At 40.1% G+C, this 14,633-nt stretch overlaps 1 protein-coding gene across 2 annotated transcripts in view; it reads right to left on the reverse strand.

Annotated features, from left to right (window-relative positions):
• The window catches only part of DCP1A (decapping mRNA 1A), a 31,773-nt gene extending 18,627 nt beyond the window's left edge, over nucleotides 1–13,146 (reverse strand). For both annotated transcript variants that reach the window (XM_021533144.3, XM_021533133.3), the window contains exons 1-4: nucleotides 12,975–13,146; nucleotides 12,042–12,082; nucleotides 10,113–10,240; nucleotides 1,616–1,682 (exon numbers count right to left, since the gene is read on the reverse strand). In XM_021533144.3, coding sequence (XP_021388819.1) covers nucleotides 1,616–1,682; nucleotides 10,113–10,240; nucleotides 12,042–12,082; nucleotides 12,975–13,109 — 371 coding nt within the window. In that variant the 5' untranslated portion in view covers nucleotides 13,110–13,146. The remainder of the gene's footprint in view (nucleotides 1–1,615; nucleotides 1,683–10,112; nucleotides 10,241–12,041; nucleotides 12,083–12,974) is intronic.
• Between the last annotated feature and the right edge of the window lie 1,487 nt (nucleotides 13,147–14,633).

Raw genomic sequence — 14,633 nt, forward strand, 5'->3', positions numbered from 1 at the left:
TGGATGGCCTGCAATCTTGTTAACTCAGTCTGGCACAATAAGGTCAAGTTAAATGCAGGGAAGAGAATGCAAATATCCTTGAAACCTTTTATGGTTATGTTTTTGAAGTGCTGAAGTATTATAAAGGCAGCACTCTTTCCTATCAGTGATTAAGAAAAACTCCACCTTAACAAAAGGGTGCAAATCCAAATTTCCACCCCAAAGACAAAAAACTACAGAACAAAATTAATACTCTTGGAAGAAAATGTAAATATTGCAATTCAGCTAAAGGGGTAAATGTGCTTTATGGACTGCTGTGCCATGGCTAGACTGGTCTGTTACCTGATCACACTTTTTAAGACTCCTGAAGTATCTGCAGCCCATCACTTGTGCTACAGTGACCAGACCAGTTTAATTGGACTCAAGGTTTGCTATGTGGAAGTTAGATCTGCACTGCAGCTGCGTGTGACAGAATAAGAATATGGCAGAGTTTGACAGTTTCAGCTCTCTCTCACACTTCAAACATTAACCTAATGGTTTTAGATTAGAAGAGAAAGCCATGTCCTTCTGATGCTCTGCTTACAAAGAGGAGGCAGTAGATGTTTTGTTATTTGTTTTGGTAACAACATCCAAGAGGCAGTTTCACACAACTGTTTTCTGTTAATCCTTGGATACAGACAAACCAAATAACAGTAAGAAGTCCAACATAACTAGGAAGAAAAAATAAAAGTGGGAGATGGGGTTATCAGGATGAGAAAAAAGAATTTAGAAAGGTATCTTGATACCAATGTCTGTCATTTGTGTTCTCTCTCACTGCTTCTGTGCAAAAATAATTAAAAAAACCTCAAAGTAACCCACACCAAACACCCTACACTAAGAAATTAGAATTCAACTTAAAATATCTACATTGTGACTAGTTTTCATATCATTAAATATTTCCATGTCATTAAATTGTGCAAGTCTTCAGGACGGCCTGACTGGCAAGCTCTGACACGCTGCTGAAGGCATGCAAGAGATAAGAGGGCTCAGGAAAACAGTGTGATAGCAAAGAGGAGCACAGCTGAGAATGAGGGATGAGCAGATACCCTGCGTAGTACATCTACACTTTGCATTTCAAAAAATCCAGAAATTAACAGCACCAAGCTCTTATTATTTCAGTTTTGCTTACTCTCCTAAACCCATTATAATTCTAGAATATTCTACTAATTCTCCTACTATTCTTTAATCTCTTCACTTCAGTCAGGACTAACACCTAAGCCTTAAAACACCACAAAACACTCCAAGAAGAAAGCAGCTCACCACAAAACAAGCAAAAAGCCCCAACCACTGTTTATTTCATTACACTCTGCATTAGAAAATCATTTGCCAGTACCCCTATACAAAATAGAATATAAAATAATACACAGTGTGTATACTTGCTTTCTTTGGAGAATGCCAATACATCAACTCTTTTTTTAATCACTCAATTGAAAATTTTAATGCTGCAGTTTTTAAAAAACAAACATGTAATTTTCATTAGTTAAAAAAAACTTGTATGAGAAAGAATGTTGTATTCCTCCATTTTTAGGAGAGTGAGGAAAAAACCACACATTTAATAATCTCTAAAAGGCTTACAGAATAAGGCCCCAGTACTTACTTAGCCATGAGTTTTGCTATTCGATGACAGTCATTCTTGTCATAAAACCAAATACTGTAAATTGACACTAAGAAACAAGAAAGAAAAGCAAGTGTAAGAAAAAAAAAGTAATTAAATCAATAGCAAAAAACCAAGAGTTCATTAGATCTGCAACATACAAATTTCCATCAGTTTCCATTGAAATACTGTGTGTCACCACCTACTATTTATAAAGTAATCAGAAATAGCACATATGCAAACATAAATACAACTTCAGTCAGATTAAATGGAAGAACTATAGAATATTTATACTGTTTGGAAATAAAAGCAGCAGGAAAATCGTTTAACCAGCAGGTGCCTTCCCACTACAGTTCCAACGTCCTCTTTTGAATTGACTTTATAACTTAAGCTAGGCCAAGGAATATCCATTTAAAAAATACACTGCTTTTTAAATTTGTCAAATCCAAAGACCAACATTAACATTTGAATTATAGCATGACAGTTCAGTCAGAGCCTCTCTGGAAGGTTCCCTCTCCAGAAGGAAGCAGTACCAAAGCTCCCATCACACAGTCACATTCATGCAACAGCTTAAAACTACACTCATAGTGACCTCCGCTCTTTGAAAGCATCAAGGAGTAAGCAAAGAGAGCAAAAGGCTCCAAGCAAAAGGTTTTCAGCTCAGCAGCCTCATTCTAGCTTTCAAAACAAGTAAAATTCCACTGAAAGTTTGCAGAGCTGGAACTTGACCACTGAGCCTCCATCAGATGGAGAAACTTTGTCAGGAGTGCCATGAGCTGCTCCTTCCCCAGCAATCCTCCCAAGGGCCTTTTACCCACACAGCAGCTCCTCTCCTCACTGCCCCCAGCTGCACCAGCACCACAAAACTCCACAACTCTTCAGAATTGTGTTGAATCCAGCCCACAATGCAGGTTATTTTAAATTTTAGCTCACCTATGAAGTTTGTCAATGCATAAAGTGCTAGAACATCAAAGGCAATTGGACACTTTACACATGATACCATGAAAATATTTTAATTTCTGAAAAAATGTGTTCAGCCTTTTTAAAATTAATCTTTATACTGCAGTTCATGTCAATGATTTTATGTAGCTGAAATCATGGATTATAAATACACTTAAAGTGAAGGAAAGGACTGTTTAAAAAAAATTACACAACCGTTTCCCATTAGAGGTAGATTTTTATTTCACAGTGAAATCCTTTTTTTTTCTTGACTTACTTTTTTTCCTCCACAAAATACTCAAAAACCTCAAGTAAAGCCCACTCAAAACAATGTCAAATCGTGGCAAAGAGGGGAATTATTTACCAAGCTTTTTCTGTCCTTCAACTTATTCCAGGTGCACTCTTTTGGGCCAAAATCCTCAAAAACATCTAATTTCTAGAAGAATATCCTATGACAAGCTGAAACTCTTGACTTTTCCTTATTTTATTAAATAACAGATGTATTAATTTGGGTGCTTGTTTTTTTTAGAGGTTCCAGCTTAAGTACTAGATAACAAAGCTTTTCAAATCATTATTTCAAACAAATAAATCAATGCACAAGACATAAGCCTATAAAAAAGCATTTCCTACAGGTAGCCAATGCTTACATTAAACTTTGCAGTTTAATACAGCTGGATTTTCTGCTACATAGAAACCTACAGTATTTCCAGTTTGTTAAATGACTAAAGAAGTAGCTCATATTTTAGCACTGAAGAAAAGCTCTTTCCCTTCCCTGTCTTCATTAACAGACAAACTGCCAAGAGGAGAAAGCTGCTTCAAAAGCACACTTGCTGAAGAAATTAAGATATGGAACTTTTCATAGTATTTCAATGGGACATATGATAAAAGTCACACTCAATTCTGCCAGAAACAGGCCTAGATAAGATCACAAGTAGATCCAATCTCAGTTTGGTAGAGCATGAAGTTTTTTCCCACTTTGTACTACTGGCAAGCAATCACAGGGAGTCACTGCAAAACAATTTTACACAATATTATGAAGCTGCAAAGCAGATTACAAAAGAACTTGGGCGTTAATGTAAGTACAGTGGAACAGGCTGGAATGTTTACCTTCCTCTTTCCAAGAGCCCTTCTGTACTGGTAGTCCAGCTCCCTTCCCTAGAAGTATGTGTCCCAACAGCATTACCATTACAATTTAATATATTTTCCTATGTATTGTACTTTCTTCCATGCATGCAGCTTCAATTAAGAACATCCTTATTAGCAAAGACAGAGTTGATTCTTACCAGCTCTTTTTAAATATGTGATTTTTTGCTATACCCAGCATAAATATTAGCTGAACATTCATTCCTATGTCTGATGGCACCTTTCTACTGCAGTTCTTGCAAGAGTTTCACCAAACAAGGCACTGAATGTTTCCATCCAGCTTTTCCACACTGAATGCTGGGCAGCATCTTTAGCAATCAAGTAACAGTAGTTTGTAATTATCAGCAGCAATTCTTTCAGTAGGTTTCACACTGCATTTTGACACCTTTGGAATAATGAGTAACCCACACCACAGACAAATCAGGTTTCATAAAACTAAAAGAAGTAATTCATTTTCATAATCTATGTTTTTCTCTAACATACATATTTTTTTGTTAGAGACACTGACCTATAAATAGTTATCTAAACACATAACACTCAACTTCTCTCCAAACTTGTCTGGATCAATCCTTAAAACCTGATTAAAACTGAAATGGGAAACCAAAGAGCTTTTGAGAGAACAGAAGGATTATGGAAGACTTCCTGCTCAAGCCTAACAATTGAATAATACCAAAAGGAAGGTCTTGGACTCTTCTGTAATCTGGATTAAGAGCAGGAATAGCCAAGTGCCACTGTGAAGCAGAAGCCTCATCCTTGGCAACATAAAATGAAGTTGCATTCTCAAATTGTAGTTTCACTTCAGGTCTCATTTTAAGTAAGCAGCGAGAGGCAGTGTCCCCACCCCCACATTCCCATAACTTTGTTAACCCATTGTACCCCACGGGGCTCCGCTCCCTTATGTCAACTGGGTACATTTTAGTCCAGGCCAGATCCTTGATCCCATTTCTGTATCAGCTTCACAAAAGGCCATAAAAGAGCACAAACAAGAAGCTTGGGACACAGGAAAGGAAAACTGAGAATGGAACGGTGTGCCAGAGGAAGTGCACATAGACTCATCAGCACTGCTAGTCTCAGCAATTCCAGACACTGTCACTCCTTTCCCCCAGGCAGTTTAGCCATTTGTACAAATACATCCTCAAATCATTCAAAGAGATGTTTTGTTTAAAACTTCCCTTAACTATCTGAAGGGAGACAAAAGTTTTATTTTACAGGTCCAATTTAGATGTTGCCATACAAGGAAACAGAACAACTGGAAGCGGAGTTTTTCACACCCTTGAAAGAAAAGGACTCATATTTTGAAACTCCTACAATGCAACCATGGAAAACAACTTGATCTCACTTCCATAAAGAAAAGCACATATATGCATCATTTTATACCTCAAATACAGTTTAAGGCAAAATGACATAAAGCTCTCTCTCTTAATGCTGTATTTCCTCTAGAAATGAATGTCAGCTGAAATGCCACCTCTCCTCAGTCAGTCAGCTCTATATCACTGACATGCTTCGTATTTATTTCCTACACGTAGACAGATTAGCCTGCCACATAGACTTACTTACAAACCATTAGAATGAATGGGCAAAGCTCCTCCCTTTCCTATTGCTTTCAATACCTAAAGGCATTTCACAAATACATCACACAGCACAATCCCACAAACAGAAGCATGGAGAAATTCAGCAGGTGCCAAGCAGCACCCAAGCTCAGGAACACTTTAACTGCCACCTGAGTATTGTATGGAGGGAAAGGGATCTCTTCTTTGCAACCCAAACCACAGAAGAAACTCCTGCAGTTAGAGTGCCATCTTTCAGGTCAAACAAAGTATTTTTAGAACTTCTTTACAGTGTTCAACCATTTCCTCCCCTCCCCCAGCTTGCATTGCTTCTTCTGCTATGAAGATATGAAGAAGAGGCTCCTTTCTTATCTCAGACTAAACCACTGGGTTAATGTGCTTGCTGGAGAGCCAGACAGCCTCAGCAATCACAGAGATATGTTACACTTAATGGAACATGTGTGATAACAAGAGACTTTCCTTACCAGCTTTGAAACCAGTCAGGAGCTCTTTGAAACATTTCTAATGCAACTCACTTCACTTCTGTTGTTCAGGATACAAGTTGTTTACATCAATAATACAACAAGCTCAGAAGACAGCACTTTGTAACTGAGTTTTCCACTTATATGCACAAATCTCTATAAAATCCGTTGTTTTTGTATTACTAACTCTAACCTTGTACAGGAATAAGAAGCAAGGAAAAAAACACACCACCACAAACAAAAACCCCACACCAAAAAAGGACCATTTATTTTAATACCCAACTTTTATTCTAAACATCTGTCTTTTCTGCACCATGGATATCAGCCTGCCTGACCTCCCAAGTGAACTGGCTTGGATTAAAAACCCTTTTTATCAAGACCAACACCACCGATACAAAGGAAAAGTTATAAATGAGAAAGGCTCAGAAGAATCTTTCCTGCAGACTTTAGGAGGTAAGTTCACCAGTGCTTAAAACTTTGACTAATTTTCCTCAATTATTAAGCAAATTATTAACTAACAGCTACAGAGTCTTACATTACAGGTTGAAAGGAAGTACTGAACTTCAGACTAGACTGTTATTACTGTTACTGGCTGAACTGTATTGCATTTTTTAAACTAGAGATTAACATGCTTTCCACAAAACACAGACAAGAGAGAACAAGCTTAGATTCATAAAAAAAGCAAAAGGTCAATGGGATTCAGTATTTAATGAACAAATAATCTGAGTTCTGTAAAGAATGTGCATGTGTCCAGAGGGAGACTTCAACAAGGATCAAATATACCTGGCAATACCTATTCCAGACTAAGAAATAATAAATGGCACATTAAGTATGGAGTATAATCTCAATTTTTTTACCTTTTAAGAGTAATTCTAAATTTAAAATATGTTCCAGTAAGTCAAACAATCTCTTTTCAATTTGGCAATTTTTTGATCTGTTCATGCTTGGTGATATTTGCTTTCCATAATTCTTTATAACAGTGAAAACAAAAATACCTTTTTTCTATTTACCACTGCAAGGGGTGTAATATCTCACAGTTTCTTACCCACACTCTTATCATCTTTGCATGCCCCAAAAAATAAGTGGTGTAAGTTTTGGGGCAGCGCTATATCCAACTTTTTGGGTTTGGCATTCTTTTGGGGCTCGAAACATATTATGTACCCAGAACAACTTTGAGAACAAAAATTCTGGAGTGAGGAAAGATCTCCCCATTAAAAGATGAAATACGAAAAAGGTGGGATTGGGATGTGGGGAGGAACTTCACAGAACAATTAATAACAAATTGACCCAAGTGTTTTCCATTGTGCTCAGAGAACAGCAAAAGGCAGATATATAAAAGATACTGTATCTGTTCTCCTTCCACAATGCCCATGAGTTTCCTTCATCCCCCACCCTGCAAAAATGGGGGGACTCCCCCCAAAAGCTGTGAAAATCAGTAATTTCCCAGAAGAATAAAATGGCAATTACCCAGTCTTGGTCTGAGAGTATGAAAATGCCTCTGTGCAATTGGTTAAAAATCTCACATCTACAGCTTAACAAAGTAAGCTCTGATACGCAGCAAACCAAAAATTCCTTTGTATAGCAGGAGTGTTTGAAGAAATCAAACTACAAAAGAACAGTAAAACCCCACCAAAATATAATGATCTAGTATAACAGGCAAATCATTCTTACAGCCTCCAGCCAAGCAAAAACAATGTTTGCAGACTGCTTGCAAAGTTCCTCACACAAGCCATTAGCAGCTCTGCACAGACTGGAGCAGGTTACTCACTGTCCCAAAACACCTTTTGTGCCGCTCAAGACAGAAAAGCCAGAGGTCTGATCTGCCGCACAGAACAGACTTGGCCTCAGTTTCAGTCAAGTCAGAATCCCAGAACAAAGTGAAAACATGAAGTTTGTAAAACAGTAGTACCACATTGAATATAAATATTGTTGACATGGAACCTTCCCCAAATGCATGGTGACATAGTTTTGCTTTGGTCATCTTCTAGTGTTTCTACCATGCCCTGGTGAAGCACAAATCTCTGTTTGCTACTGATCCTGTAACAATGTAACTACGGAGGCACAAAGTACCTGTTTGTCTCTGCCAAACATGATTTTAGGTTTTTACTGGATAGTCTGAGCCATTGCCCATCTGTAAGCTAAGGAAACAGAATCAGCAGTTCAATCACTCATAGAGGGTTTACTCATAAAAGGATTCTAATGATTACAGTAGATTTCTTCAAGGACGCAGTAAAAGCCACTCTACAAGACACAGTGTTGTGTAAGAGGAAGCTTTTCTTTACACAAACTAGCAGTCCATCCTCTTTCACTCATTAAGGGATCTCAGAAGAACTTCACCTTAAGCATTAGAGACCCATGACATTAAGTCCTTGGAAATACACATTATAGTAACCACTGGCTTAAACCTCTGATTTGAATTAGTTCCAAAAATGCAAAGATTTTTCATGCCAACAGGCAACTGAACAGAATTGGAGATCCTTCTGCATGAAGAAGACAAGAATCTCCTGATCTACCCATACAAAACACACACGTGTTGAAATTTGTCTGCAAATCCAAATTTGCCTGCAAATTCACAAGTACTGTGCAAATAAAGGCAAACAGCTTTAACACAATTCAACCATATAATTTGTTTTCTAACTCTTTCAGAGGAGAGAAAATTTGGAAAACCTTATGTAAGGAAAATAAAATAAACCAAAGCAAAACAGCTTAATGCAAAATGTAAGCGAGTGAGTGGTGTGGAAATTATAAGGAATAAAAAGCTTAGATGCCATTTTTAATGCTTTTAAGCTTGTATTTGAACAAAGTGAACACTCTCAGAGGGCATGAAAACTCATTTGCAGTTTATTTGTGGCACCTGAGAAAATAACTCATGACATACTAACTGCATTGGACATCTTCCATCTGCAATCACTGGAGACAGGATGGGGTAATGAAAGACAGAATAGTTTCTGACCAAAGTCTTTTAAAATGTCAACAGCAAAGAAATAAGAGGGGGAAAAAAAATACTCCTGATTACTTCAGTATACAATTCCCACATCCAGTCTGTAATTTTTTCCTTGTTGACCTCTGTATGAATTCCTCCCTTCCTTGTACTATTCTGTGTCATCTCTATTCTAAATCCATGAGCTTCCCACAGATCTTACACACTAGTGTCCCACGGGAAAAGGAGAGCTTTTATCAAGTAAAACAATTGACTTGAGGGGTTTCTAATGAACTCACACACAGCTTATACCCTCGCTGATTACAACTACCTGAAAAGAGTTTGTAGCAAGGTGGTGCTCAGTCTCTTCTCCCAGCTAAGAAGTAATAGGACACAAGTAAATGTGCCATTTGAGGTTTAGATTGGGTATTAGGAGAAGTTTCTTAGTGGAAAGGACTGTCAAGCCCTGGAACAGTGCCCAGGGCAGTGGTGGAGCCACCATCCCTGAAGGTGTTTAAAGGATGTGTAGATGTGGCACTGAGGGATGTGGGTTACTGGTGGACTGCGCTGTGCTGGGTTAACTGTTTGGTGTGATGATCTTACAGGTGTTTTCCAACCTGTGAGATCATCCTGTGATTCCTTCCCTGAATGATCCTCTAGTCACTGTCACACCATGGTGATTCCACAGCAGCTCCTGTTTCCTTATACCATCAGCAGTCCCAACAAACAAACAAACAAACAAACTTCTTGCTTCCCTTATGTCACCAACCTCAGAGCTGTAATTCTTTCCTGACACCTTGAGGTCCATCCTATTCCTACCACCTCCATCTACAGCTTCTCTTCTTTGCAAACCAAGCAATCTGCTGGAACACCCAACTCAATACAGTACTTTCCCCAATCTGTTGCCAGACACTTCTCTAACCTCCCAGACTTTCCACCTTACTGACCAGTTTTGACTTTTTCCTCTTTGTGACACTTATGGAAGGAAGATTGCTACGATTATGAAACAGGGGAGGCCATCTGCCTTGGGCTGTTCTTTGCCACCAGGATGGAATGTATCCTGCTTCTTACAGATCCCAGAGACCTTCCAAGGGCAAAAAAGGAAGGGATTAACATTTGACTGGTCTATTAGGTACACCAAAGCACAGCCAAAGCAGTGCTCCCATCAATGGGACGTTCTGATGGAGGAGGGAGATGGGTTTAATCTAAGCCTATCAAATCACTAATTAAAGACCAGAGCAATATTGCACTTTGGTAGTATATCTGCTTTTTATTGAAAGCAGGCGGTGATGATAATATAACCGCTATTTAAGTAAATTTAGCATTGTAGACAGAAAACATCATCAGATATTTCACTAGAACCTGCCCCATTACATTATAGTTGAACAGATATCACAGTAATCAGAAGTCATCTAGGTTATAAAACTGAACCTGAAATTTAAATTTGAAGTAGAGAAAGTTATACTCACAGCTGGCATTTCTATAGAGAAGAAAAGGTTCATGGAGCTGAAACTCCAAATCTTTATTTACTGGCTCAACCAGGTTGTGCATATTCAGTCGATTCACTATTGTAAAACCATGGTAAGGAGAAGCTGACCTATTGTGTCAAGGAAAACAAAACCAAGGATTAATATCTTCATTAACGAAAATAATTTTCTGATACCAAGTTATGAATTTATCTTCACATTTCCATTGCTTTCTTACATGAAGTTTTAGCAGTCCTGCAGCTCTCACAGTTGTTTTTCTATGCCATTTCTTGGCACACCACCTAATTTCAATTTCAAACTAAACTGCATTTACCTCAAAGCAGGATTAGGATTAACATTACAATTCTACACTGTTACACTGCTGAATCAAAGATATGCCTCGGAAAAATCTATTAAAAAAAACTAGGGCAGGTCCACTATTAAAATGCAAATTTATTCAATACTTGATATAAGATTGTTTTGAGGCATTTCAGAATTTTTTAATTAGAGGACAAAAACCAAACCATTTACACAGCATCATTACCTTATTGTAAATAGACATGACAATAAAAAAAAGAACTGCTATCTTTTAAATAGCATGAAGTACACTTACAGGGGGAACCATAAACAGTAATTTATTCCTAAAGGGAGACTCTGCAAATAAAGACTTAAGCCAGTATCCTGAAAGTAAATTATTCAGAATTGTATTGCTCAGTGAAACAATTTTTATTTATCTAGATTTTTTCTGAACACCAAGTAAAAAAAGAAAACACTGAGCAAGCATTGAAAGTTCAAGATAGTTTTAGATCTGTTTTTTCTTGCTGCATGAATGTCCTGTCAGCACTGAACTGTGCCTGTAAAATGTTGTATAATCAACAACAACGAAGGTAGGCTAAAAATCAGACACAATAAGCTGGTAAATGTAAAGATTTCTGTAACAGCGTGGCCACCTTTACCTAATGATTGACACCAAAAATCTCTCAAGAGTTTCCAAGGACAGGGTAAACAACCATTACCATCACAAGTGAGTCCCTTAATGCACCTCGCAGAACTTGTTTGAAATCATCAGCTAGTGACACAAAGCTTTTGCTTTGGTTTTTGATTTTATTTTTTTTTAAGTTTGGTTAATACTTTCTTACACTGCGTATTTCCAAGCTGGGAGCTGAAGTAAAGGAACTGTGACTCAAATCCCTACACAGTACTGAGATAAAATATTGTAACAACCAAACTATGACAGTCTGCCTCAGGATGGCTTAAGTCTGCATTATTTCTATTTCTTACCTTCAACAAAGTGTTATTTAATTTAGATTTTTTAATTTGCCTATAATTTAAGACTTGAACTTATGATTGATATTATGTGTTGGTTCTCCTCAGTCCTTTTACCTGTCCTAGAGAGCTGGAAATTTCTTCCATGATTTTGAGAGGAAATCAGACAACTCCCAAAACCAGACATTACAAGATCTCCAGCTTTTGGGCAACTCCATCCATTTACAAAAATTTATTATATATTCCATTAGTAATTTAAAACACATTATTTAATTTCTCATGTCTATCGTTTTCATAATCAGCTTCATGGATGTTAGGAGACAGAGGGAGACTTGGCATTAAACAAACTCAATGCACTAACAAATGCTATTGGATTAATAAAATAAGCTCAATAAACTAGTTTTTGATGTGGGTACATATGTAGCATTCAAGTTTTACACTTTCTTAGCAATACTTTTAGGGGCTTTTAACAGAGTTATTCACCCATGTGCAGAATTTATTCTTCTTGAATGACTACACAGCAGTTAACAGCTGGACAAGCAAAAAATGATGAGTATGAAAGCTCTGTAGGAAGCCATCTGGAGCTTGTTTTCTTAAGGAAAGAAAACAAATATCGCCACTACTCTATACCCCCTCCCCCAAAAAACCAACCCAAAGTAACCTTACCTTTTATACACAAATAAGGTCCCTTCTATGTCAGTTTTTTCCTACAAAAGATAACAAAAGCACTTCAGGGATGTGCTTGTTCACACAGGTAGGTTTTGTACAGTGTTTTAATTACAGACTTACAATATCCATATCTTTCCATAAGGTTTGACATCACAGGACAAAAATTATGCTCCCTTATTTTCATAACTTTCCAAATTTTTTAATTAGAAGAATTAGGACGTTAAACCTACTTCCAAAACACTTTGCTCACTCTCTCTATTTGCCGACGTGATACACACACATTGTTCCACAACCTTCCCCTGCTGAGCAGACTCCAAATATCCGAGAGGTTGTGTTCCAGTTCTACTCCAAGGACAGCCACAACAGCACAGCACGGTAGCACCGTGGGCATGGCTCTGTGGCAGACTCCAGCTCCCAGAGCAACCCTCAGCACGGGCGTGTCGAGGAAAGCTGCTCCAGCTCCAGGGCTGCACGGGCAGTTCCCCATATTCCCATTTTTATGGCTCTGCGATGAACCCGGCGGTCAAGCCAAAACTGTGCTTTAATGCAATCTTAAATTCCTCTCTTCCCGAATTAGGGCTCTGTGCAACAGGCGCGAGCAACAACAACAAAGTACCTTTAAAAACGAGAAAAGTCAATGGCCAGCAGCAGCCAAGGCGCGCTCCAGCCCCGGCGCTGCCCCGGCCCGAGGGGGAGCGGCGCCGCCTCCCCGAGCGCACGCACGGCCTCGCCTCTCCCTCTTCCTCCTTCTCCTCCTCTTCCTCTCCCTCTCGCCTGCTCTCTCCGTCTCCCTCTCGCTCCTCTCCCCCATTACAGGAGGGGGGAACGCGCCCAAACCCCGAACTCCCCTGGGTTCGGCCCCGCGCGGGCGCGCCGGGCCCGGCGGCTGCCGGGGCGCGGGCACGGCCGGGCCCGCCCCGCCGGACTCACCCACTCGTTGTCCTTGGGGCTGAAGCTGTAGAGCGCGACCTGGCCGGTCACGTCGGCGATGCCGGTGATGAAGGGGTCGTGCCGCCGCAGGGCCGCCAGGCTCATCTCCTGCCCCGCTCTGCCCGCCGCCTCCATCTTGGATCCGGGCAGCCCCGCCCGCGGAACGGCGACAGCCGCGCCGGTGCAGCGGCGTGCCCGGCCCCGCCGCCGGCCGGAGCGCGCGGCCCGCGCCTGAGGTTCCGCCCGCCGGCCTGGGCCCACGCCCCGCCCCGCCGGGCCCTTCCCGGGGCCTGTTCTCACCTCGGGCCCGCGGCCCCTTCCCGGCCCCTTCCCGGGCTCCTCTCCTCACCGCGGGACCGCGGCCCCTGCCCGGGCCCTGTTCTCACCTCGGGCCCGCGGCCCGTTCCCGGGCGCCGCTCCCCGCTCGCAGCGCCGGGCACTGAGCGCTCGCAGGGCCGTGGGCCTTGGGCAGGGCTGCGGGCTGGCCCTCGCATCTTGTTTTTATTTATTTACCCCATTAGTGATCCGCAGGCTCCGGAGCTTACTGCAGGCTGCCCTGTGAAGCGCGATGAGCTGGCTCACAGGCTCAGGAGGGTGGATGCTCTTTGCTCCCGTGTCCGTCATTTTCTGGTATATCAGTATTTCACGGTCTGCAGTGGGATATGGAATTCTCAATATTTTAGAAGAATTTGGGGATTAAGTATTTCTGTCAGGTGTAGTAAACATCCACACATACGTTTCTCAGGTAAAGTGAAGGTGCATAGGGCGCTAAACTGCCCTATGTAAAGTGGAGTGCTGTGTAGTACATATCTACATTTGCTGAAACAAGAACAAAGTAATATGCAGTGTACTGAGATTTTTTTCCTGCAGCTTTTTCAATTACTGGTGATTTTAGGAACAGGAAAGTGTAGTATATTCATCAGGACCAAGGCATAAATTATGTCCAAGATAAGATCACTTAGGTTCAAGTACCTTTGTAGCATTTTTTGCAATCTGACATGGAATAAACAGGTTTGTATATTTCTAAACAAAATCTTGTCTGTGGCAGGCTCCTGACCCTGAGTATTTCAAGAATATGTGCTATGCTCTGTATTACCACAAGTCAAGTTTTTTTGTTGCAGGTGGACAAACTTCTGATACAAACTTTTAATAGAGCTTTACAGGATAGTCCTCTCCTATGATGGCTGACATTTATTGCATTGCATTAACCATAAACAAGGATCCAGCAGTTGTGTGGTTCCACAAAAGTCTATCTGATAAGAAGTGGAAATACCAAGTTCTAGTGTAATTTTTTTAAACTGTAAAGCTTTTGGGACAAAACAATAATGTGCCTATTTTGGTGTCAAACAGTTACAGTGTAAAGTGAAAATGCATTTATTAGGGAAAAAGTAATCTAGACAGAAAACTTCATCCCACTAACTCACCCTTGAACCCCAGGGCATAAACATCAGTAAAAAACTCAACAAAAGTCATATGGAATGTCTTGGAGCTCCATAAATTGTCCATGTCTTTCTAATGGTTTCACCATAGAAGAGCCTAATCCATAAAATTTGGGTTTTCCCTAGTTCTGTAGTGTTTGCTCTTAAAGGCAATACTTTGATGTAAAATTTCTCATTATTCACTAACAGTTTATATTAGAGAAAGATGCTAAGAAGAAAT

This window comes from Lonchura striata, chromosome 12 (assembly GCF_046129695.1).
Source record: "Lonchura striata isolate bLonStr1 chromosome 12, bLonStr1.mat, whole genome shotgun sequence".
NCBI lineage: Eukaryota > Metazoa > Chordata > Aves > Passeriformes > Estrildidae > Lonchura > Lonchura striata.